Below are 24906 nucleotides of genomic sequence, written 5' to 3' on the forward strand. Positions count from 1 at the left end.
CAAGTATGCAATCAGCGGCACAGTTTACTTTGTCGCGGGTTTTAACACATCCGCCTCCGAATCTCGTCTGCGTTTCACAATACTACTGTATAGTTAACAAAATATTATCGTGACTCTGACACGAAGGATTCCGCGACAGATAAATCTCACGTGCAAAGAGTTACATGCACTTTTGTTGTTTTCTGGCTATTATATTGTGTAATTGGTAAAATATGATGACAGGATGATGACATTTATTTCCATATAATGAGTCTTTTGACAAGACCGGTCATGTTATACCTTTCTGTTATCTCGAAATTATGAGATATTTGTCACAAAATGATTTAATTGTTGACCACCGTGTAGATTATAAGTTATTTTCTGTAATTATAATTATATGATTTATAATACTCTGTTTGATTTTTACCTTTGGCGGAATTGAACACTTTTTGTCTATGTACATGAATACATAATGTGTCCAATAACAACTATTCACGTGCCTTAACTTGTCATTCTTCTGTAAATCTTACAATACACATTTTTCTCGGTGTTTAAAACACTATTTGTTGACCTCGTTGCTTTTCTGTTGTCTGTTTTTTGTTTAATTTTTTACAATTACAATCATTTTCGCAGAATTATGTCGGACCTTCAAAGGGCACCTTGAAGTAATGTACATGAAAGCCAGGTTTATTGAATTACGTATGTGGCGGTCTGGAAGAGGTCCATGAAAAAGTTATAATTGCTGAATTTTTATCACAGAAATGCAGGAAATTATCAAAGTTTTCCAACAAAACGGAGAGGTTCAAACACCCTCAACCCTCCCTCGAATACGCCACCGATTCACTTATATTTTTGATCAGCTGGGCATGTTTCGGTGACACTCTGTTGCTACGCACAATCAGATGATGAAATAAAAGTACATGCAGAAATACTTCAAATAAGAAGCTGGGGTATTTCCAAATGGCCGACATCCGCCTAATTCATCATGCAACACAAGAAACCGTTCTGAATTTTATCACACCAGTGTTAATCAATCAATACATTATTTGTAGATTACCACAATTTCGTTGTATCATTAATTCATTTTATGAATGAAACCTAAATTTCCACCCACCGGAAGTTGTACAATAAACCACCCACACTGTGTAAAATTGAAGGTCACTGCAACTTTGTTTCCCTGTCCATTTATCAGCTGACAATATTATAATTTTTCACGACGAATGGACAGTCTTCAATGCTATCAAGCCATTTAAAATATTTCTATGTGTAAACAAGAACCATGCAGTGTGGGCGTAACATGGAAGCTCTGCAACAGAAGACTTGTGTACGCACGCGTCTGACTCAGATATTGATTATCATGGAATGCAGAAGTGCAACTAGTGCACTTTAGATGTGCAGAAATGAGTGTGATTGTATGTCATCGTCAGTTTCTCTGAATTCGATGATGAATTTTTCTATCAACACCAATTTTAAACATGAGTTCGAGTTCTGTAGGATCTTTTTGACAAAATGAAAACAGGCATATTTAGATTTGAATAAGACTTGATGTGGAATAGAATGAGCTTTTTTAATAGTATTCTCAGATTTTGAAAGTGTCCAATAAATGAAATTACAAGAGCGAAATAAATCATACTATGTACTATGAAACTACTCGTTTTGCGACAACTCGGTTGTCAAGTGATTATTCGATTACTCGCCCATATAGTTTACAATTATAAGGTTTTTAGGACTGTATTTTATAAGAAAGTACATTTCTGATTACTACACAGCTAATATTTTAACGATTTTTTGACTAAAATGGCAAAACAATAACAGGAAAAATGATTACATGATTACTTGCACCTCAAAGACAAGTTTACCGTTCATTGTAAAAGAAATCTCTATACTTACCTTACACCTTTAACGGGACTAATTCTCCCACATACTGTTGACCCCTGTACATTTCAGGATCAATATAGACACACGATTCATAGTGGACATAGTTTTAATGGGGGTTATCTAAACACTTTTGACACACAATTTTGCTGTAATTTCTAAAACATCTAATTATCCCGAACGCACATCCCAATTTGGTAATCTAACACCCATTATAGTTTCATAACAATCCTGCAAGTTGTTGAGGAGAAGTTGTGGACAACGCATAAGACCAAGTTTTGCTTGAAAAGTTCAAACAGACGTCATTTCTACAATTTTTGCCCGAATATAAATTCTTTACAGTATGCACATCTTCGTGTGGTTTATTACATTCTATAAAGTTTCATGACAATGATACAAGCCGCTTAGAAAATAGTTCGGACAGACGGACGGACATACAGAGTAAAACCTACCCTCAAACTTCGTTTGCGGGGAATATAATGATAATTTTATTTTCGAATACATGCAACATAAAGCTTTTTTTTAATTTAGGAAAGTCGCATCATGCGTTGTTTAAATTCTTTGTTGGGGTTTAAATTTATCTCTTACGACGATTGTGTCAAGGGTTGTTTGTTCATTCTAATTCAAAGTGAGCGTAAATTCGGTCACGTTATTTGTACAAAAACCTGGTTTTCCCCATGTCGAGTTTTAGACAACCGTGACCTCTACATTACAGTCATTGATAAAAGGTATTTCAAGTTCATGTAATGGCGAAATACTAGTATTTAAATAAAATCCCTTTGATGAAGATATCCGTGTCTGTCTGTAGGGGGTAGCTTACCTTAATTGACGAATTTTAATCGAGAGGAACATTTGCGGATTGTTTGTGTGTGTGTGTGTGTGTTTTAATCTAATCGTAACTTTTAATTAAATAACAGTACATGTAGCTATTTCAAGTGTGTTTTCGATGTTTATAGAAATCTTGATGAAAGAATCATACAAAGGGACGTTTGAACCCCTTAAAAATCTCCCTAACGTGTTCAAATGATATGAATAAGAAATGTTGTGAAAATATATTTTCCCCAAAGATGAATATGACCCCACGGGAGTGAACATTTACATTATTTCGTTGTGTCACTGTTAGACAAACTAGTATCGCTTCAATGGTGTATTCCGCGGAAGGGATCCCATCTCTTATCCGTTACTCACACACCACTGAATGGAATTTAACGAAACTATTACATATTCAGCAATAAAGACTCTCAGAAAGTTTCTTTATATTCCATTCAGTTTTGCTTGAGTAGTAAGAGTTGGATACCCTTCTGTGTAACGAAAGGAAGAAAGTACGGATGGAATGACGGACACCCTTATCAATTTGCATGCATGTCCCCACTCACTCAATATCCGGTGGTACAACAACACTGTTATCATGTACTGGCTAGTAGTCGCAGTTTATAAACTGCCACCAGATAAAAAAGTAATATTCTTCGAAAAAACTGCGAAACTAGCTATCAAAATTAAGAAACAAATTTAACAGTTAACGAAAACACACTTGTTTTGCCTTGAACATAGACCTTTGCGTTACGTAAGGAATCGTCTTTTTAAAACATGTCCATACTTCGGCGACGAATTGTCTCAGTAAATTTGAATCGGTATTTGTTCAAACCAATCAGGTTAAAAAGGTTTTGGAAAACTTAGTACGTCTATTTATTTAAATAAACAGATAGATCTTATCAATACATCGCTATAGAAAACACGATAAGTTGACAACACACTTGATTTGGTCGTAAATTATAAATATGAAAACAAAAATATTTGCGGTGAATAAAAAGTGCAAGTATAACCTAAAACATATACATTGTATAGAAATATTAAGCATTTTTTTTATTTACATATATAAGTTTCTATACGTTTTAGTAGCTCATTTTTTTTGTAGAGTACTCTACTTGCATAAGAAATCTTATGTCCAAATAAGGGGATTTTTTACATTACATGTATATCACACTGACTGTGGTTAACAATATCTTCATCAATATATTCGACCATGGTCTTATCTAAAAGCAACTTTTATTCAGATTATTTAATCACATTATGGTTAAATAAACTGGCTAACACCCGTTACTCTCCTAGTTTTTACACTTATAATTTTTATTATCGCATTTGGCTGTCAAATATCTTAAACTTTCTGAAAACCAAACATTTACTTCTGATTTCCTAACAACAAAAATAATAAAAGACAGCTCATTAACGATCATGTTGACGTCATTTCATGCGTCTTTTTTTTTAATATTGTTAGAAGGCGGGAAACAGGAATTGTTTGTTTTCATTTTCCCTGTTAACACGTGCGACTGTAAAATATTCTTTGCAACCTTATCAATCATTCCATCAAGAATTATTTTCTTCTCCTTCCGTCACCGTCTGTCCGTTTTAATAAATGTACACTCATATTAAGCTACATGTGTATAGTAGTATAGCATTTGCAAATGGTACTATATAGTAGCTATTTTTGTCTCATTTAGCGTGTATTCGGATTCATTTTAATATTCTGATGTTAGGCCAGTGACCTGGATTACTCCTGGTACAGGAATATTTATAACTGAACCGTTTTAATTTTTCGATAATATTCTATGAATAAGATTTAAGACAGAACTATACTATATTTAATGTCTTGCTTAGCTATACGTGACTCCAGGGCAACAATAGGCTAATGATCTTTAACACAGAATCTACATACTTGTGGTGAATCAATCTGCGTCAATAAAGTTATCACATCCATTTCCTAGAAATTCTTCACGTCACATTAGATGAAAACAATATACAGTCCGAGCGTTCAAAAATTTACATTTTCATTAATCAATTCAGAAGTGCATGGAAAATAAACATGGTCCAGATCATTTTTAATTCGCTGCACTGTGTCAACTGAATGCTATTCCGTTAAATAATTTCTGTAATTTGGGTTCTTATGCATGTGCAATATTCTTTCCTTTCGATTATCTAATCACTGACCTTGTACTGGAAGGCAAGAATAGGGACATCACCACTATGAGCTAGGGGCTAAGATTAATGTTACGTTGTCCTAGTTATATTGTTATATAGTTATATAGTCTTTCATTGTATAGACCTTTTTATAATGGGACCATGCAAGTGCTCGTTCTAAATCCACTTTGCCTCTTTCAAATTTAGTTTTTATAACTGATCAGCTATACTCGATTATGTATTTAATAGAACTGGTCCGATTATACAGTGTGGGTGTCTGACTATACCTTTTTACGAGGAATCGACGCGAAATTTATCCTATTCGCCCTTCCATCTACCATAGGTCAATTGCTTAAAAAACCTGTTGCAACATTTCTCGACAATGTTTTTGTTTACATTTTTATTAAGATGCCATTGGAGCTATACACTTCTTGATTATACGGGATATTAGGGTTATTGCTCGTTGTGTTTTCCTGATATACCTTCCGCCTGTAACATACTGCTTTGTGTTTCATGTTTTGTTTTTCTTTTGTTGTCAAACGAGACATAATCAAGGTACCATATGTATTCAGACAACAGAATAGATTTGGCTGTATAACTTTCATGTGTAATCACACAATATGAAAATTGTGTTTATTTTCAAATATAGCTTCTAAAATGAAGTTGATGTAGCACTGTGTAAAAATAAAAAAAAATATCGTTATTAAAAGTTTGTAAGTTTTGAAGGTTAGTTAATATATTTTTATAATCCAATTTTTCCTTCCCAAACCACAGATGGGTCGGGTGGCCTACAGAGCAACAAGAAATACAGTTTAATTCACAATATAGTGTTTTATTTTTTTTCACGTTTTTACGTTTAACACATTATAATAAACATGTACAAAAAATAGAAAATAAAGTCTATCGCTTATAGATTGAGCATTACAAAAGATAGGTCACAACAGCTTTCCACTCTCATACACTCTTTCCCTCTTAACTTATATCCAAACTGTACAACCAAAGTCCATCACTCACACACTCTTGTTTCCTCCATAGACTCGCCCCAAAGACTCACTTTTATACCGGATACGGAAATGCTAACTATATATCACATGTCCAAAACGAAGGACCCGTATGATATGAAAGCGCGATATGAAAATGGAATCAATGTGAAACTTGATATAGATTAAATATATATATATGAATAAACCTAAAAGTTTCTGGAGTAAATTTGTCTCGAGCAATAGTATGGATTTCTAGTGACACGTATACACAAGCAACAAGAAATTAATCATTTTCATACTTGGCACGGGGTGCTGACAGTACAAAAAAAAATCGGGGATCTCAAAAGGTGTCGCAAACATAGTAAACAAAGTTTCTATTCTAAACTCGAAAATTCGAGAAATTGAAATAAAAATGTAACAATAACAATATCACATGAGATCAACAACAAATAAAATTGTAACCAATGTCAACCTCTGTCTCGACAATGACACCGTTATATTAAAGCAAAAGTCTGTAAAAGTCTTTGACTAAATGTCCTTTCAGGACCACTAACAACTGATTCCACGCCAAAATCGTTCAACTGGTACTGGCCATTGGAACGTCGTTTCACGGTAAAACGACTGACTAACAAATTATAGTCATTTTCCACTTTCTCTAAACCGTCACAAAAACCAAATGGTCTTCTCGTGAAAATAACGAGCTTTGCTAAGATGCAAGTTGCCATCTAATGGGCTCTATAGATTTCACCAAAATGCGTACAGACGAAGTCACCTGGGAGGGTTCACTTCTTTGGCTCGTGCCTTTTCATGTGCAGAGCCAAATGGTCTGATCTGGCAAAGCACCGATCACAAACCTTACACTTGAAAGGTTTTGCCCCTGTGTGTTTACGTATGTGACGAGTCAATTCATCAGATCTAGCGAATCTCCATTGACAGTTAGGGAAGTGGCAGGTATAAGGTTTCTCGCCTGAAAAATAAAATACAAAACAGTAAGTCATTGGTGAGAGTTGTGTATACTTGCGATTTATTAAAATATATTATCATAACCATTTGCAATATAACAGTTCAAGTCCCCATAGTCTTTCCGTAACAAGACAAAGAAAGAAATTATCCAAAGAAACTAATACGGTAAAACATTTTATGAAAAGATCAATATTTACCTGTATGGATTCTTTGATGTGCCTTCAGGTGAGAGCTCTTTGTGTAAGCTTTTCTACAACCTGAAAAATAAACAAAACCACCATTTAAAATGCATTGATTTAGATAGGAAGTGTTTTAGGCTTCTTGTTTGCTATCGATATTTCATTAAAAGCTTTCACACCATATATTAAATTTTGATAGGTGACATCGGTGAAAGTCCTATCTCGGAGTTTAGCCAATATCCTGTTTGATATTTAACATGTAATTTAAAAGACAAACAATTTCTCTGGTCTGATTACAGGAGGTAATTTACTGGAGTGACTGATCTTATGAACAAATACTGCAATGAAAGTGATCTTATGATCAATGTGTGAAATCTTGAACTCGTCAGTTAACCAAGTTAACACCTATAGAACGATGACATAAATTGTACTTTAAGAAAATATTTACCTGGATAGTCACAGAAGTGTATTCTTCTTTTCTCTAACTCTGGGTTATTTTTTCTATTGTACTTGATGGTAGAACACCCTGGATGAGTTTGTTGGACTTTTCTGGTTCTCTCAGCTGAAGATGGTGACTGGGGCAGAGGTATGGGAGTAAACGCCATCGGCATTGACATAGAAGGTCGACCCTGTGGGACAAATCCAGGGTACGGAGGAGGAGGGGTTCTCCGTACTTGCTGATCTTGACTAGGGCTGCCAGGCTGTGAGTTAGGTGGAGTTGGCGGCAGAAACACCGGCACACAGTGTGGAGGAGTTGGTGTCTGGGCATACGAAGCTGGAGAGTTCAGACTTTTGTTCAAGCCAGTTTGGGAGACAAATGCCCCTGGCTGATTCAAGACAATATTCCTTGAAACTTGTAAACTGCTTGGTCTTGATGTTACATTAGTACTTGAGGATGTGTCCATTGCACAACTCGAGGAAGCAGGTTCAGTTTTAATTGTCACATTTTCAAAACTTCCACTTCTGCTGTTTTGAAACTGACAAGAAGATTTAAATGATGGGTCAGGCTGTTCGATCTTGACTCGATTCAAGTCACAGCTACTCCGACTCTCGGAGTCTGGATAGGATTCAATATCAATACTTTCACGGATATCTTCCCAAAGTGAATCTACAACCTTTTTTGACTGGTCGGGTAAACATTGCTCGGACATAGTTGGGAATGATTGGAACCCGTTCGTACCCATCATTGTAGCAGTAATGTCAAAATAGTTATTCTCGGCTTTCTCGGCACTTTCGTGCACCGATTTCATTCTCTTGGAGGGTTGCCCAAAGAAATCATCAACAAGCGAAGAGCTTTCTCGTCTTTCATGGCCTTTTCCTTGTAGGATGTTTGCTTTAAGGGATGTCAAATCTTTGTTGGTATTATACAACATGCTAACTCTTTGTTTTGCAGTGAGAAGTTCAGGAGCATTCTTATCATCTTGGAAGAACTCGTCAACGAGAGACGAGCTTTCCCTTCTAGTTTTCTTCTCAAAAACACTTCCGTCTAAAGCAGCGAAGAACGTGTCGAGCTCTTTCGCCTGAAAATTATAAGAAATTTAAATAAGAACTGATCATATTGCAAATGAGATGTATTTCTCAGTTAAAGTGGTTTTTCCAATAGGTAATAATAGATTTAAATGCTGATAAGATCTGACTAAACATGTTTCTCGGCAGAAGGTAATCAATAAATATTTCTACGCCTACGTAAAGGCTACCACGACGATTTTATGAATGAATCGCGAGGAACAATTTATGACTTAAGGTCACATGAGATCTGTGAATGAAAATTAGTTCAACCAAGTTTACGATAAATTAGTATATTTTAATAATTCTGCTTTTAACTTTGAATAATTATAGAAAAGAATGCCATATTGGAAGAACAGATTGTGAATAGTATTGATTTTATGTCTCTGGTTAACCAACCGTTGCGTGGTATTTGAAATATGTATTTTAGTGTGTTCCATTTTGATTTAATCAAGTGGTGTGACAAAGTAGTACATCACACATTCTATAGATAACATGGTAATAAGGTAAAATATGAAATCGAGTTACGGTCAAAATCTGCCATATTTGATATCTGACTGAGATGCATGAAAATCTTCTTTTATAAATTTTGTTGAAAACTTACACACAAATCAATCAATTATTAAAAGTATACAATACTGTTCATTCTACTGATCTATCCAAGAACTGCGCAGATTTTGCTACCAGCTAGTAACCGATGAGTTTATTGAGAGTGGTCATGATAATTTCGTTTTTTCATTATTAGTTAAAACTTACATTAAAATGTGCTGGTTGTGCCGAGTCAGGAGGAGGCAAGAAGCAATCGTCTTGGTCGGGAACGATCTGGTCATCAAAGAATTGTTCACTCGTCAAATCCAATTCAACTGTAGCCATCGGACACACACCAAAATTATTAATATTTTCCAATATGCCTGAATATTAATATAAAAATCACAATAAAAGCTTCGAATATTCGGGAAATAGTCAAATCCTTCACGCTGTTTTATGAATGAATGAATGTTTCAAGAAATATCTATACTATTATATTGTTTTAAACCAATCAAAACACAGCAAAAATCTACTGGGCGGAGCTGACTACCAAATATGGTAAGGTGACCTTGATAGTTGTTTATCACGAATGGCAAACTTCCAAATGCAAATTTTTCGTCACAAACACTTAAAAATCTGTTTGTTTTAAAGTTAAGTTCTAGATGAGACCAAAATGATCTTTGTCCAACAAAAAGTATTCAAATTCGTGTAGTTTTGGTAGGTTTAATACCCTTTGATTGTGTATATAAATTGGCGATTGCGCATGACTAAATACACAAACACTCTCATCAATAGTACTACGTCACATTGTGACGTATGCTATATTACAAAGTTCAAATAAACAAGTATTATTACTTTTTGGAACATTTTCAAATTAAGTCATACAATTTCAAAATATTGTAAAAACATGTTTTTAATCATTTTTGCATGTCGCTTTATGAGTTTAACAATTGCTCTATCTTATTTCGTTAACTAATATGACTTAAAGAACTTCGCGGTAGTTAAGTTCATAACTTTTACCTGATCACCTTTGATTTGTACCCACGGTGATTATTATATCAAAGACTTGGAACAGTGGTGATAAGATATACACAATCAATCAATACCAGCGATCGTTTTCTTTGTTCTAACTTGTTATCAGCACCGATTAGAGATACGCACAAAACTGCACTGTGTAGTATACCGGGTTTTTCCATTTTTTTTTTATTTCTATATAGCCAAGAACACTTGTACTGAATACTCATTTTTATCAGAGTACATTTTTAAAAAACGAGAGAGAAAAAAGTTCATTTAATAGTTGTACAAGACAAACTTCTCTTAATGACTAATAGCCAAACCAAGACGCCTCATTTTAAAATCTTAGATAAGTCTGAATAAAATAGCAAAAGCATAGAATAAATAAAGAAGGAACAAGAACAATTGAACTCACTTCAGTAATAAAGACATTTTTAAATGACAAAAACATAAACATGTTTTGCTAACTCATTCATAAAATGTTTATTTGATACGAACAACTTAGGAATTTTAATCTGAAAATAATTAATAACATGCGGATTAAAATTTAGAATGAATTATCGCTTACCCATCGTAAGAATTAAAGTTTCCTGACCAATTTGCGAAGAAAATTGTATGCCACAAAACTTTAAACATTAGCATATATACAAGTAAGCTGACTTCTACGAGTGTGAAATTGATATAAGATAGGTACATCAGTGTAAAACATGAAAATTCGGATTAAGTTATCGTAAACTAACAGTAAATTTGATAGGTACATGTAGAATATACATGGGTTTTCATGTTACAAAGTCTCGTGTCCAAAATGTCAAGGCGTTAATAGGGCGATGTCGTCTGGGACTAACAAGATTTATAGGACTTATGTAATCACCAGCATGCATTTATGTTGAAACAAATTATAATGTATATCTCTGTCGAACATGGATCTTCCATGTCGTTAAGTTTTACGAGGAGGCATTTCTCAATATACAAAATTCTTCAATGTTATTAGAAAAAGGAATTAATTCTAAATACTAAAATTCCTTGCTATTTTTTGAAAAGAAAATGTAATAATTCTAACTTATTTAAATGACGGATAGATACACCAAATGGACAAAGGGCGATAATCTCAGTTTGGTGATTAGGTTAGAGGTACCAGTATCGTATTGCATATCCCTGAGCAGGTGTACGTCAAAACATGGATGCTATAAAAATATAGTGCATTTTCTTTTTGCCTCTCTACAAACTAATATTTTGTCAAAAGATATGAACAATGACTTATAAAGTAGAGCAAACATCACACTGTAAGATGAAGAACTTTTTTAAAAGAAAATCTAACATAATATCATAAAAATGTTCCACTGAAAAGGTTGGTTTGGTGAGAGCAAAACGAAAGTGAAAGTAGGGAAAATGGCTATTTATAGTTCGAGACTACATTTCTGTCCGATCTTCGTGGACTCACCCTATTTTCTTTGCGGGAAATTATTTTTTCACATGTCCTTAGAAATGCTACATAAGTGAAAGTTTTATTGAATCAATTTACATATTTTTTAAAAAATCCTAAAAATATGCACTTCACTATAGAAGTCTATGGGAAAATTAATACGATACTGAGACCTAGTAAGCCAGTTTTTCAAGTAAAGTTGGATATTCAGCAAGTGGTCTTTATCAGCTGAAAAAGTAGTACCCCAATGCAGGTAACACTTTTAAGATGAATTAGCCAACTTTTGAACCTGATTTTTTATGGTAGCTCTGGTTTTTTGCATTTATGGTTAATCTTTACCAAATTTGGAAATGCATTTTGTTTTCATGAATTTGTATAATATCAGATCAATAAAATTATTATCTTGACTGTTTATGATGAGCATATCTATATTCATGTAACCTAAAGCAAGTAATACTCCTGCATAAAGGATAGTTTTCAAGTTACAACACATTTTAAGTATGTGGTTAGGACTTGAAAGTAGTCATTTTCCATACATTGCCTCTTGTATATGAAAAATTGAATATTTTTTTTATTTTTTGTTTTTCTTTCAAATAAATAGCTAAAATGAGTTGCCATATAACTGTGTGGTTGATTTAAACACAGAAATGTCACAAAAGTCAACAGCCAATTTTTTAGTGGACTTTTTTTAGTGGTTCAAATGGACAGATTCTAATGCGGCAAGAAAAATAAAGGTGTTTTTTCATATAAAAACTGAATTTTTTCAAAAAGTATCTAAAGCAGACAGTTGTTATTATAATATTTATACCAATAAACTATTTTTCTTGCATCATAGCTATCTGTTTTAAAGAAAAAGTCCTTTTCCTGTCATATTGAGGTCCTTTTGTATCTGCCTGGGGTACCAAAATGGCTTAAAATCTGTATTTTCTGCATATGAAAAGCTATATTTTTTTTAAACTATGATATTGGTATAATTTTTTTTGGATTTATTATAATTGGAATGACCATATCTATAGTTTAAAACAGTTGGTTGTACCAGTCATTATACTTTACTTTAAACAAGAGGCTCCCCTGAGTTAAAGACAAAAAAAGGAGGTTCGAATATTAATATTTCCATATATGGAAGTCACAAGTGGGGATTAAATAATGATTTGGAACTCATAGTACAGCTCATGCATCTACCATGTCAGAATAAACCACAAATTTGCTTAGCTTGACTAATGCAGCAGCTTTTTATCAAAAGTAATATTTTCTGGCTAACACTGAGATATTAGTCTCATGCCTGGAATAGGGTACCTATATAAAAAATTTAATAGAAAACTCATGTTTATAGCAGGGCAATGATGTTCTGAATTTTCAGTATGAAAATGAATACTCTAGCAGAAAAACAACAACTTTTATGATTATATTGAAATGTTTATTAGTAATAGGTACCAGTATCGTATTGCATATCCCTGAGCAGGTGTACGTCAAAACATGGATGCTATAAAAATATAGTGCATTTTCTTTTTGCCTCTCTACAAACTAATATTTTGTCAAAAGATATGAACAATGACTTATAAAGTAGAGCAAACATCACACTGTAAGATGAAGAACTTTTTTAAAAGAAAATCTAACATAATATCATAAAAATGTTCCACTGAAAAGGTTGGTTTGGTGAGAGCAAAACGAAAGTGAAAGTAGGGAAAATGGCTATTTATAGTTCGAGACTACATTTCTGTCCGATCTTCGTGGACTCACCCTATTTTCTTTGCGGGAAATTATTTTTTCACATGTCCTTAGAAATGCTACATAAGTAAAAGTTTTATTGAATCAATTTACATATTTTTTAAAAAATCCTAAAAATATGCACTTCACTATAGAAGTCTATGGGAAAATTAATACGATACTGAGACCTAGAATACCTGCTATTGTACTGAATTATCTTCGCTTTAATAGAACTAGACATACCTAATTTACTGGTACAAGGACACAATTAATTTCGTAGTGCATTTCAACAGACCCATCTTGACATATAAAAAAATTCCACCGCTTCAAACTCATTCAAACTTCACCACTATGGAAACATGTGTAAAAGCAGATTTCTATAAGAGTGCCAGAAAAATTCACCATCATTTTTTATTTTTAGCAACTTTGTTTCGGAGATCCCGTAGACATGAAAAGTGACCACTGCCAAATGTCCTAAATTTTGACCTTCTTTCATAGGACCAAATCACAACTCCCACATAAAATAACAGAATGAAAAAAAAAAATCCCTTGTAAATTTGATCCTTGCCCTACATTTCTGCAGTTAATACTAAGCAATAAAGTTAATGGCAGCAAAGAAAAAAATCAGGAAGAAACACACTAAAAAAAGGAACTATATTCTAATTTAATTGTCCCAGAATTGAAAGATGCCTGCAATCATTAAGCTGTTCCCGCAGAGAGGGAAATTTATAACGGAGTGATTTTAGTAAAAATGCATCGACCAGGGATAAAATATCCTTTGAACACAATTGAACCTTTGAAGGATTTAAACTGATTTTTAAAAATATCGAACCTTTACTCCAAACAACAAAATGGGTTAATGTTTTAATTTTTTTACCTTTGTGGTAGTGATGAAGATTTTACCTTCATAGTACATGTATATTTTGCTCAAATTCAGCTCAAACAGTACTCTATGTTCCCCAAGTCAGCTCATATAACGATAAATTTACACAGAGATTTAATTTCGTGATGAAATGTAAACTTTTAGAAAACTATGGTAGTTTATGTTTACATTGACGAAAATTGCCTTAGTGTTTACGTCTTTTGAAGGATAACTTGATCCTGTAGACCGGAATCAAACCACATGTTAGACTCGAGTCAGTTTTTGTCTAAAATAAAAGTACATTTGCTGAAACTTTGCAAAACTGCTTAATTGTTTATTTTCAATGTTTTGTCTTCGTCGAATTTGGAAGTCAATTTTAATAACTTTTTACACATGTGAGGACTTTTGACATCAGCTATATAAATATCCCGTAAATTAAAAAAAAACGTAGACAAAGGAGACTCGTCAATAATAAATGTTAAACAGTAAAGTTTAAGTTACTTCGTGCTTCATAATACGATTAATTAATAATTCAACTTTCTGTTTGTTAAATTTTAATACTCAATTAAAATAATGTCTACGTCTCAACAAGTCATTAGGAACGATGCTGACGATTTAATACTAAATAGATCGTCCTTCGGGACAAACAACTGAGTAAAAACGTAACGATTATACGCCTTTTTGTCCCAAAGGAAACTGTCTTGTTTTGTAACAGTACCAAAATAAATATATATTGTCCTTAAAAATAAGGAAAAACCGTATACTGTCTGGGATCCAGTGATATGAACTAGTTAACAATTACAATTGAAAATCAATGAAAATCAGAAGTATTCTATTGAAATGTCAGTACAAGGTATACTTATTAATATAACATTGTGCTTTTAAGGACCATAAGGCTGACGACCCGGTCCAATATAAAGGTTCGTCTGGAAAATCCAAATCTTGTTTTAAAATGTCATGGAGATTGGATATTTTAGTAAAGGGTGTCTTTTGTTTTCTGGTGTACAAATGTCAGGGATTCAAAGGCTAAGGACACTGGATTATTTTTTATGAGATGGAATGGCAGAATTTTGCTTTAAAAGTCGGAATTATTGATAACATTGTGTCAATGATACAACATTTTTATAAAAGTTGACTTCTATTAAACAAAACAAGAATTATTTCTTTATTTTTTATTTAAAGTTTATTTTTATCTTCAGGTCGTTGTCTCGCGAACTTTTTGCGTTCAGATAAACTCTGCTGGCACGTCACAATCGAGCAAAATGAAGTGCATGTGTTTTACTTTGTCTCATTTCAGTCAAGGAGTTAAATATACTATAAAAATCCTCGTTTCAGTCAAATAAATCATTGGTTTGTCGAATAATTGAATAAAGGAAGTTGGTAAAAACAAAAATAAAAAGCAGAACAAAATTTAATCAGTACATTTTAAAAAATATGCTTATAAAAACAACATTGCATTTTTAAATTATGAATCGTCTGAACATGACCACTCAGGAACTATATCAACAGTTAGTATTATAAAGTCCCAGGTCCACTTAAGTAGTATAATGAAAAACAGTATATACTTTTACAGATTTTTTTTTAATATGATATCATTGTACGTTAAGTGGTGGTACCACTATCGTATTGCATATCCATGAGCAAACATGGATGCTATTAAAATATAATGCATTTTGCCTCTCTACAAACTAATGTTTTGTCAAAAGATATGAACAATGACTTATAAAATAGAGCAAACATCACACTGTAAGATGAAGAACTTTTTAAAAAAGAAAATCTAACATAATAACATAAAAATGTTCCACTGAAAAGGTTGATTTGATGAGTGCAAAACGGAAGTGAAAGTACGGAAAACGGCTATTTATAGTTCAAGACTACTTTTCTGTCCGATCTTCGTGGACTCACCCTATTTTCTTTGCGGGAAATTATTTTTTTTCACATGTACTCAGAAATGCTACATAAATGAAAGTTTTATTGAATCAATTTACATATTTTTTAAATCCTAAAAATATGCATTTCACTATAGACGTCTATGGCAAAATTAATACGACACTGAGACCTGGTAATGAATGATCATGAATTTTTGGTGTAAGTAATTAGGGGTCGGTCTAAAAACAAGACGAGAAAAAAAAAACAGGACGGGCGCTTTCCGGTACATTTTTGGCTATAACTTTAGTTATACTTAATTGAATTTAAAATAAAAATAATGTTTCTAAAGTAGAATAAAAGTGCTTTTAACGTCCCTATCCAAGGTATGTTTTGTGTTAAAATATCTGCCTGGATATGTTTCCTCTTTTTCATAGGTAGGTTAAGTTCAATGTCTGTAATGTGCGTTTTTTTGCTCGGAAAGCATGTGGTAATTCTGGACTGACATATATACATGTACGTGTTTCATTCAGAGTGGCATCTTCCTCGATTGTCTCTAAATTAAACTGTAACTTTTTTTCGTGATACTGGAGTAGATTTGCTTGCTTTCGCGGAAGAATCTGAAGTTTTCTTTAATGCACTATTTTGTGTTGCTTGTGGTGTATTTGAAGTGTTAGTAACAGAATAAGAATCTGGAGCTGGTTCAACAACTGTAGTTTCACCCTCCACATTCTCAGAGGATATAATTTGCATATTTCCACGCATTTCATAGTTGATTCAAATTGGCGTCAATATTATGCATACCATATTTATTAATTTCAGCATTTACTCAACACATAATATATTTTTAAAAATGCTTTTCAGATTTGGATTTATCTCTAAATTAATTTAAAATATCTATATATCAAAATGTAGCATAAAGTATAAATTTAGAATATGATAAATATTTTTGACGGACATTACACGAATTTTATATATTTTAAAGTTTTGTTACCATACCCTAGTAAAAAAATGCACAAATCACGAAACAGAGAGAGTTTGTCCTGTCAAGATATTTCCCCTTTGATTTTTCAAAATTAGATAGTTTTAATATACTGTTCAGTAAGGTTTAAAGAATATGTAAACTTTTTTGACGGACATTTATAACTTTGTTGGTTCCCACATCCGATACCAAATTGAAAATTTCATGTTGGAAAAAGTTCGTCCTGTTAAGATTTTAAATTTATTTCTGGACAGAATTCCTACATTGGGCCAATGTTGGTTCAACGAAGTCATTTACATTGGGCCAACGTATGGTGCCCAACGTTGGCCCAACGTTATAAGTGTACAGAGAGCCAACGTTGGCCAAACGGAGGCAAACAATAGTTGGCCCAACGTAATGCCAACATTGACCCAACGAATGTCCAATGTTGATCCAACATAAGCCCAACATTAACCCAACCAAATGGTCCGACGGTGGCATTCTTGAAGATTAAAACAGAATTTTTAAATTGTTATGTCGCAGAGCCCTAGCTGATGCTATGCTGTTTAAAGAGTAAGTGCTCAAATTTCCATTCAGTTTATCATATCTATTCTTTCCGGTTAGAATATTTCAATGACAAGCTGATTGCAGTTTACAAGATGGAAACAAGAAAATCTATTGTAAAATTTGCAGATATTACACGCATTGGTGTATTAGATATTGAAAATTTGCAAATTTTCTGGCCATGCACTGGAAATGCTTGTCACTGTTACGTGTTAAGGTAGCATTTACATTGAAAATATGTACACATTTGTTCAAAATTAAAGACAACTTTTGTTTTGAAAAAAGTGTATTATGCTCTCAGTAACAAAACTGCATATTAGGAGATAATCACGTATATTATTGTTGTTATCATATTTAACATTTGGTTATCCATAATAAGTTTTGTTATTTGTTTGAGTTATTCAGTTCTTAATTTTAAAAGCGAATACTTGTTATATGAATATTAAACATGCAGTTAACAGAATTTTCGAAAAGACCAAGGAGTTAAATATAGCTATAAATAAATCCTTGAAAAGACCAACAAAACATTTTTTAAAAAGAAAAGTAAAATTATATATATTTTTTTGTGTTTCAACGTTGGCGCAACGTCATGTCTCAGTTAAGATGCAACACAACATTGCTTTCATGCATATGTCTGGATTTACTTTAAAGAATTCTGGTTTTACTTTTCTTGAGATAGACATACATTTTTGCATAAAAATATTTCAAATCTGTTTTAACATGTGTTTTACCAAAGTTGTTTCGATGTTGGTTCAATGTTGGTTCAATGTTCGCTCACCGGCCGTTGGCTCTGAATGGTACAAATGTAGAAAAATGCAAGTTATGCAATCATGGTTTTGATTTAAAAACAATGAAATTTGACTATACTTTTAAGTACGAATACTTCTAAAAACAAGTTATTGAAGAGAAACATAAAATGCAATGGTTATCCTGAATGTAGTAGGATCAAAGGTGGACCAACGTTAAATCTTTTTACAGAATGAAAATATTTAAAATTTCAAAACGTCATGTTTAGCCATTGACTTGTCAAGTAGAAACGTGTTTGAAAAAAAAATCAAGAGGAAATATTTTCAATTACCACTCACTGCTACATTGGGCCAACACCAACTAAGAGCCAACGGACCAACCATCAGCCAACATTGGCCCAGCGGTGGCATGCTGTTTGGGTTTCAAAATCATACATATCAAAATATTGTGTACAGTTTAAGCTTTAAGAATATTTTAAGGATTATTGACAGCAATTAGATAATTTTTCAAGTATTTGTTACCGTGCACCGTAAAAAACGACACAAATGACGTAACAGAACAAGTCCGGGCGTTCTGTCAAGATTTTTCCTCTTTAATTGACTCAAAATGCGATAATTTTTATATCAAAATGTACCTATAACTATAAGCCTTAAGAATAAGTAAACGTTATTTAACAGACATTACACATTTATTTTATCAATAATGAACTTTATTCACCAACAACATGTCCCCCTTATTATCGCCATTTTCTTGTCAGAAAAGTTCGTCCTGTCAAGATTTTCGCTTTATCATTTGACATTTTCTAAAAAATTAATCAATTAAAAACACCTTTATTCTTCTGTAGAAATCATTTAAAATTTTTGAATTCCATTGAGTGAAACTAAAGTTATAGCCAAAAATGTATAAAATAAATGCCCGTCCTGTTTTCAGAAACCCGGTTATTAGACATGAAAAATCTTCTGTAATGAAAACGAAATTTTCAAATTGGCGCGAAAATTCCCACATGTTCACTGTAAACAAAACATTGGAAGGAACTGCAAGCGTTACTAAGCGGTGACTATGTTAAAAAACGTATTAATCATATATTGATGTTTCCCCGAAGATTTTTTTTTCGATTACCTCTATGAACGTGTTGAAAAGAAGGAAAATGTAGGGCAAATGCATTTTTGTATCAATAAGTATACTACTAAGACAACCGATTTTCCTAAATAAAAACCTCTACATGTACATATCTAAGAGAAACTCAATATAAAATTATATTTGTCTAAAAAGACATATCAGCATGAATGGGAATACATTTTTCTTCATGCTTACACTTGTCTGTTTGCATCACAAAATCTACAGTGATACACCCAATAATGGCCAATTGCAGCAATCCTTAGTCATAGATGATTTTCACATTCACTTTTGTTCTGGAATATTGAGCTAAACTGGGGTCATCTGACACTCTAATGGTAGCCATACGAACAGAAACTTGTTTCAATTACAACAAAGACTATGAATGATGCATGTATTGTCAAAGCATTTCAGATTTTTTTGTGTGTTCAGTGACATATTTTTTACATCACAACTAATTTTTATTGTGGCCTGCAAGTCCATTATCCTTTCTTTGTCTAGTATAAAACCATAAACCAGTTTACTACAGATTTATCAGAAATTGTGACCTGAAATGAATTTATACTGGCTACAACAGTAGGATCTCTTTATCAGCGAAAATTACCTTCTGGCAATTAATATGCAGTTCTAAGCCTCAATATAAGTATAATCAGGTTATAATAAATTTCGAATCTGTGCACTGTGTCCATGTGCATGTTTGTAGTTCAAATTATTTTGGTAGGTTCTAGGTAGAAATGGTCGTGGTGAAGTATTATAAAGCCCTACCATGCTCTGGTAGACACTACCACTCGTCAGAAACAATGATAAAGAAAGTTGTTGGTAATAGCTATGTTATGTTGAGGACTGAGCACTGTTTCTATGTGGATGTTGATGATGAAGGTAAGGCTATGTTTATGTATTTGCTGTTACATGCTGGTATGATTAGTTAGGCCAGAGAAAAAATGTGTCTGTTTTAGATTACCTGGTATGATTAGTAAGGCTAGAGAAAAAAATGAGTGTTTCAGGTTACCCTACTTAACCTATCTTTTCTTCTTACTGTGGAACATTTTATTGGAATTTTCATATGAAATGCTGCTTAACTATTATTTTTTAGTTGAGTACTATTATAGTCAAGCAATCCTCCTAAGTGTTTATATAAAACATTTTAAGAAAAATGAGTAGCTACATGCCTATATGAACTACCCATTTTTTTCACCCATTGTCTAACTAAAAAAAAAAAAAAAAAAAACAAATTGCCTTAGACATATATTTTTTCTAGGTGTAAAATGTGTACTGTAGTCAATCAGATTGATGTTATGTTGATTCGTTCAAAATCAAAATCAGTTCAGTTCAGAAATCAAACCATAGAAAGCAAAAGCTAGATATGAATGACATTTAAAACTGTTGTAAGCCTTAGGTCTTGTGAAGCTTGGTCTAAACATTGACTGAATCAGAGACTTCTTCTTGTGAAGCTTGTTCTAAACTTTGAATCATAGGCATTGGTCTGGTGAAGCTTGGTCTAAACCTTGAATCAGAGACTTAGGTCTTGTGAAGCCTGGTCTAAACCATGAATCTGAGACTTACAAAAAATGTAGGTCTTGTAAAGCTTGGTTTAAACCATGAATCACAGACTTGTCTTAAAATTAACTACCAATTGACTCAAGCTAAAAAATACGATACCTGTAGTTTCATCATTTCTTGTTGTGCATTTTTTTTTTTTTTTCAGAATTTGAACTGGAGGATGAAAGCAAATTATTATGGATATTAGAAACCCCCTTTTCAACAAAGAAGATTACTAGAAAAACAAGGTTGAAGACAGATGACCTTGAGAAATCTTTGCTTATTGAAATAGGACCTCGGTATATATAGAATTCATAATTTAAATCTAGAATTTATCATTGTTAACAGAAAAAAAAAATTGACCCTAGTCCTTGACCTCAGTCAGTAAATTTCTGCATTGACCTTATCAATAGGCTTTAGTTGTATAGTATTGTACATGTAATGTTATGCTGTATCAACTTGGACAGGTAATTGTCATGTTATATTGGCTTGCATACTTCATTGTTATCCTCTTTCCAGCTTGAACTTTACAACTCCCTTTTCAACTAATGCTGTAAACATGTGTAAAGCTGCTGGGATAAAGACTGTAAATCGTATTGAGTACTCAACTCGATACTTACTTAATGTGGATTCATCATTCCCATTGGTCAATGAGACCGAGAGTCAATTAGTGAGTGTCTTGCTTGATAGAATGACAGAATGCCGTTATATCAACCCGGTGGACAGTTTCTATGTTGAGAAGAAGATGGATGTTATTTATGAAGTGGATGTAATGAAAGATGGACAAGATGCCCTGGAAAAGGCTAACATAGAAATGGGTATGAACAAAGCACTGAATACATGTTCCAGTGCCTTTTTAAAAAAGCTAAAGTATAGGTTCACATGATTAGCATCTCAGAAAAATATCAGGTTGCTTAAAAGCAGAAAGATTACAGTTCTCAATAAAAAAAAAAGAACAGCAGTATTGCATGACAAATCAAAAATGTTTTTGATTTTTGATGACACAGTCAGACAGGATTACCTTAAATCTAAGACATCATTCATTAAAGCTGTGAGAAACATACCCTTACATTCCCCTGTTGCAAAGACCAAGCCAGCTGTAAAGGTTATCATTAACTAGTAAATCTGGAGGTTGGAACACTCACAATTTCATTTTATTGGATCAAATCATTTGATGTAAAAATGTGTCTATTATAAATTAAATTTTAATTTAAAATGGGTTTATTGTTTAAACTAAATCTTAATTGTTGATGCTTAGTAAATTTTAAAGTATTTCTTTTAAATATTTTGTTACATTTTCTATGTAATGTGATACTTCAATAAGTAAATTATCAAACTGTTACACCTTTGATTAAGAAAGTGTAGAAAGAAGGATTTCACAGTTTGACCAAACAGATAACTGTTTTTTTTTGGTTTTGTTTTACCAACAATTATGTACGAAAAAGGATATGTGTAGGAAGATGTCAATATTAGTAAGAATCTCAGTAAATTTAAAAGTCACATCCTGCAGAAAAAGAACAAAACTTTTCAATAGGGCTTGTAAGTTTGATCATGTGACTGTATTTACAAGAGCGGGTCTATTCATAAAGGGAGTTGTTTACATGGTAAAGATTGCTACCTTATGATGTATAAATATGGTTTTAAATTTAGTACCGGTGTTTAATATATAATTCTGAAACTCAGACCTGAAATTTCGTTTTTGAGCCCCAAAGATAGAAGATGTCTCCTAATAATTTATATGCACCCATATAGTGCAATTTATGAACTGTGTCAGTAACAGTTTTTAATGAAATCTTTGAATTCTCACCATTTCTAAATTTTGGGCTTTTTTGATAGTTTAAAAAACAATCTTGTGCATTGCTTTTACTTTGAGATTAAAGAATCTCCTACAAAAATGTTTTTAAAATTTAATACATTAAGATTGCTGACTTACAAAGTAAGTCTTATGTTACCATAAGTGTGCTTTAATGGATAGCTTTTTTTCAAAGACTTAAAATTGCTGCTTGTTGCTGGGCATCACACAATTTGGCTGTGAATATATAGCATTGAATTCAAACTTATTTTGGATGAGTGGCTAAACATAGCATTATACAAGATTGTGGCATGCAACTTATACCTAAGGACAACATTTAGAAATGAAAAATCGACAATATTTGAAAATATTTTTCACTTAAGGTTTAATGCCACTGAAACCTTGGTAAAAATTTTAAACAAATCTTACCTCTGATCTTCATGCAGGATATAGTTTCTCCCATTCTTTTTCCTTTGAACAATAAGTTCTGATTGAATGTGAGCCTTGCTCAGCAAATGCTTCTAGTGACTGTGAAGTTGACTATTTATAGAAATTTCATAGTAGGGATTGTATCAAACTTTGAGGGGGTTTCACACCTAACATGATTTCTATTGATCTCTCTGTCCATTGATGTGTCTCCTACAAATTCAATAGAGTTACAACATGTGCCAAATCTATTTTTTCCAATACATCCTTATTTATAAAATATGTTTATGTAGATAGCAGTGTTTTATCAAATGTTCCCACTGTAATAAATTTCTATAACTCGCACTGTGAAATAAATTCAGTAATTTCACTCTTGGACTTTCTCCTGCCAAAACGTGACAAAATAGATATCAATCTGCCAATTACAGAATTTAAAATTCATGTTGAAAATATCGATAAATTGTGAGGAAAATCTGTTTAATAAATAGGATAATTAATTGGTTATCGTGAATAACCAAAATATGATCACTCATGCCAAGAACTATTGAGGATTTAAATCGTGCGCAGCACAAGTTCCGCAAACTCTTAAAATCTAGGCGTTCTTCGGCACTCGTGATAATATTTTTGTTATTCACTTTTTCCAATTAATATCCTATTAAGAATGGCTTGAGCTGACTTGATTCCAGGTCAATAGGCTTTTCAAGAAATAATGGAGTTGTTTTGTCTCAAGGGCTGGCATAAGGGACTATTTTAGATAGAACTAGACTGACTGAATAAGTAAAGGGGTGATTTGTTATTGTATATAACTTTCATTAATGTGTTTGTTGCAGCTTTGTAAATAGATGAAGTTTGATAAAGACCTTTCAAAACAATTCAAGATATATTAAATAATTTATAATTACGTTGATTTCCCTTTCTCTTTTAAGGGGGGGGGGGGGTAGTGTGTTATTTTTTTTATTAAATGCCAATTTAACATATTTGCTTGCAAAAAGCGCTGGTTTTTTATTGATTTTTACACTAAAAATATAGTAATTGTCTGTGAAACAGGTGCATTGTTGAAAAATCAGAGACTGAAAGTCTTCAAAGTTGCTAATGGTGAAAATATTAATAAATTTAAATAATATGGTTGTCGATGGCTTATTTAGTCATATGCTTTCTACTTGGTGAAAAGAACACTTCACTGACATCTAAACATGAAAGCAATTGATCACATTAATGAATCAAAGACTTACTAAATGATTCCATTCGCATAGTTCTACAATGTGCATTCAAGGGTGGAGGTTCCAGGCTATTGCTTACTCATTTTGCCCTAGATCCCCTTAACCCCCTGGATCTGCCATAGGTATTTTTTTGTAGCAAACCCTTCTTATGAACAGGGTTTTTCTGACCTTCACTGAAGTGACATGAATAGAACCATAGAACAGGCCATGTTTAATAAACTGTTGATTTACATATACAGCAATGCAAATATGTGAATAATTAATATATTTTCTGGTAAGTATATCGAAGTCCATTTAAGTGCATCAGTGCATTTGAACATAAAAGGTTATTATCTGTTTGCAATCTCCTGAATATTGTGGTACATGTGTTTCACACACCAAAATGAAATACAAAAGTGTGAGAAGTCGCTAATCATTTGCGACTTAAATATACATTGATGGTTTTACAGCTGACAGTTTTTGCAGTTCAGCACAGTAGTCTAGATTTCGGATCACTAAACATTGAACATGGCTTTTTGTTAAATGAATTTTTTTTTTTTAGGTTTAGCATTTGACAGTTGGGACCTTGATTATTACACCAAGCTGTTTAAGGAAACAATAAAGAGGAACCCAACAAATATTGAGTGTTTTGATTTAGCCCAGTCTAACAGGTATAAATCTCATAACTGCTGACTATTCCGCCTCTCCTTTGAGGGATCCAA

At 32.8% G+C, this 24906-nt stretch overlaps 2 protein-coding genes across 6 annotated transcripts in view; one reads left to right on the forward strand and one right to left on the reverse strand.

Annotated features, from left to right (window-relative positions):
* Positions 1 to 5620: 5620 nt before the first annotated feature.
* Positions 5621 to 9434, reverse strand: LOC148604304 (uncharacterized). Its single transcript, XM_088547940.1, has 4 exons — positions 9197 to 9434; positions 7383 to 8454; positions 6953 to 7012; positions 5621 to 6759 (listed from the first exon to the last, which is right to left on the reverse strand). The coding sequence occupies exons 1-4, from the start codon at positions 9311 to 9313 to the stop codon at positions 6575 to 6577; spliced, it is 1434 nt and encodes a 477-aa protein (XP_088404066.1). The 5' UTR covers positions 9314 to 9434; the 3' UTR covers positions 5621 to 6574.
* Positions 9435 to 19101: 9667 nt separating this feature from the next.
* Positions 19102 to 24906, forward strand: part of LOC148604305 (phosphoribosylformylglycinamidine synthase-like) — an 83247-nt gene continuing 77442 nt past the window's right edge. For 2 of the 5 annotated variants that reach the window (XM_088547970.1, XM_088547976.1), the window contains exons 1-5: positions 19102 to 19165; positions 19950 to 20107; positions 20934 to 21066; positions 21287 to 21585; positions 24747 to 24855. In XM_088547970.1, the coding sequence (XP_088404096.1) occupies positions 19963 to 20107; positions 20934 to 21066; positions 21287 to 21585; positions 24747 to 24855 (686 nt within the window). In that variant the 5' untranslated portion in view covers positions 19102 to 19165; positions 19950 to 19962. The other 3 variants (XM_088547972.1, XM_088547974.1, XM_088547973.1) reach the window with 3 other exon arrangements.

The sequence above is a fragment of the Perna viridis genome, chromosome 10 (assembly GCF_037379345.1).
Source record: "Perna viridis isolate PV_CMFRI_1.1 ecotype Kerala chromosome 10, ASM3737934v1, whole genome shotgun sequence".
NCBI classification, from domain to species: domain Eukaryota; kingdom Metazoa; phylum Mollusca; class Bivalvia; order Mytilida; family Mytilidae; genus Perna; species Perna viridis.

Bases quoted from the DNA above. Each gene is read 5' to 3' on its own strand.
- LOC148604304 (XM_088547940.1), bottom strand. From the start codon at position 9,313: ATGGCTACAGTTGAATTGGATTTGACGAGTGAACAATTCTTTGATGAC. The intron at 8,455-9,196 runs GTAAGTTTTAAC...TATAATTTTCAG, and splicing joins CACAACCAGCACATTTTAAT to GCGAAAGAGCTCGACACGTT. The intron at 7,013-7,382 runs GTAAATATTTTC...TTTATTTTTCAG, and splicing joins ACACTTCTGTGACTATCCAG to GTTGTAGAAAAGCTTACACA.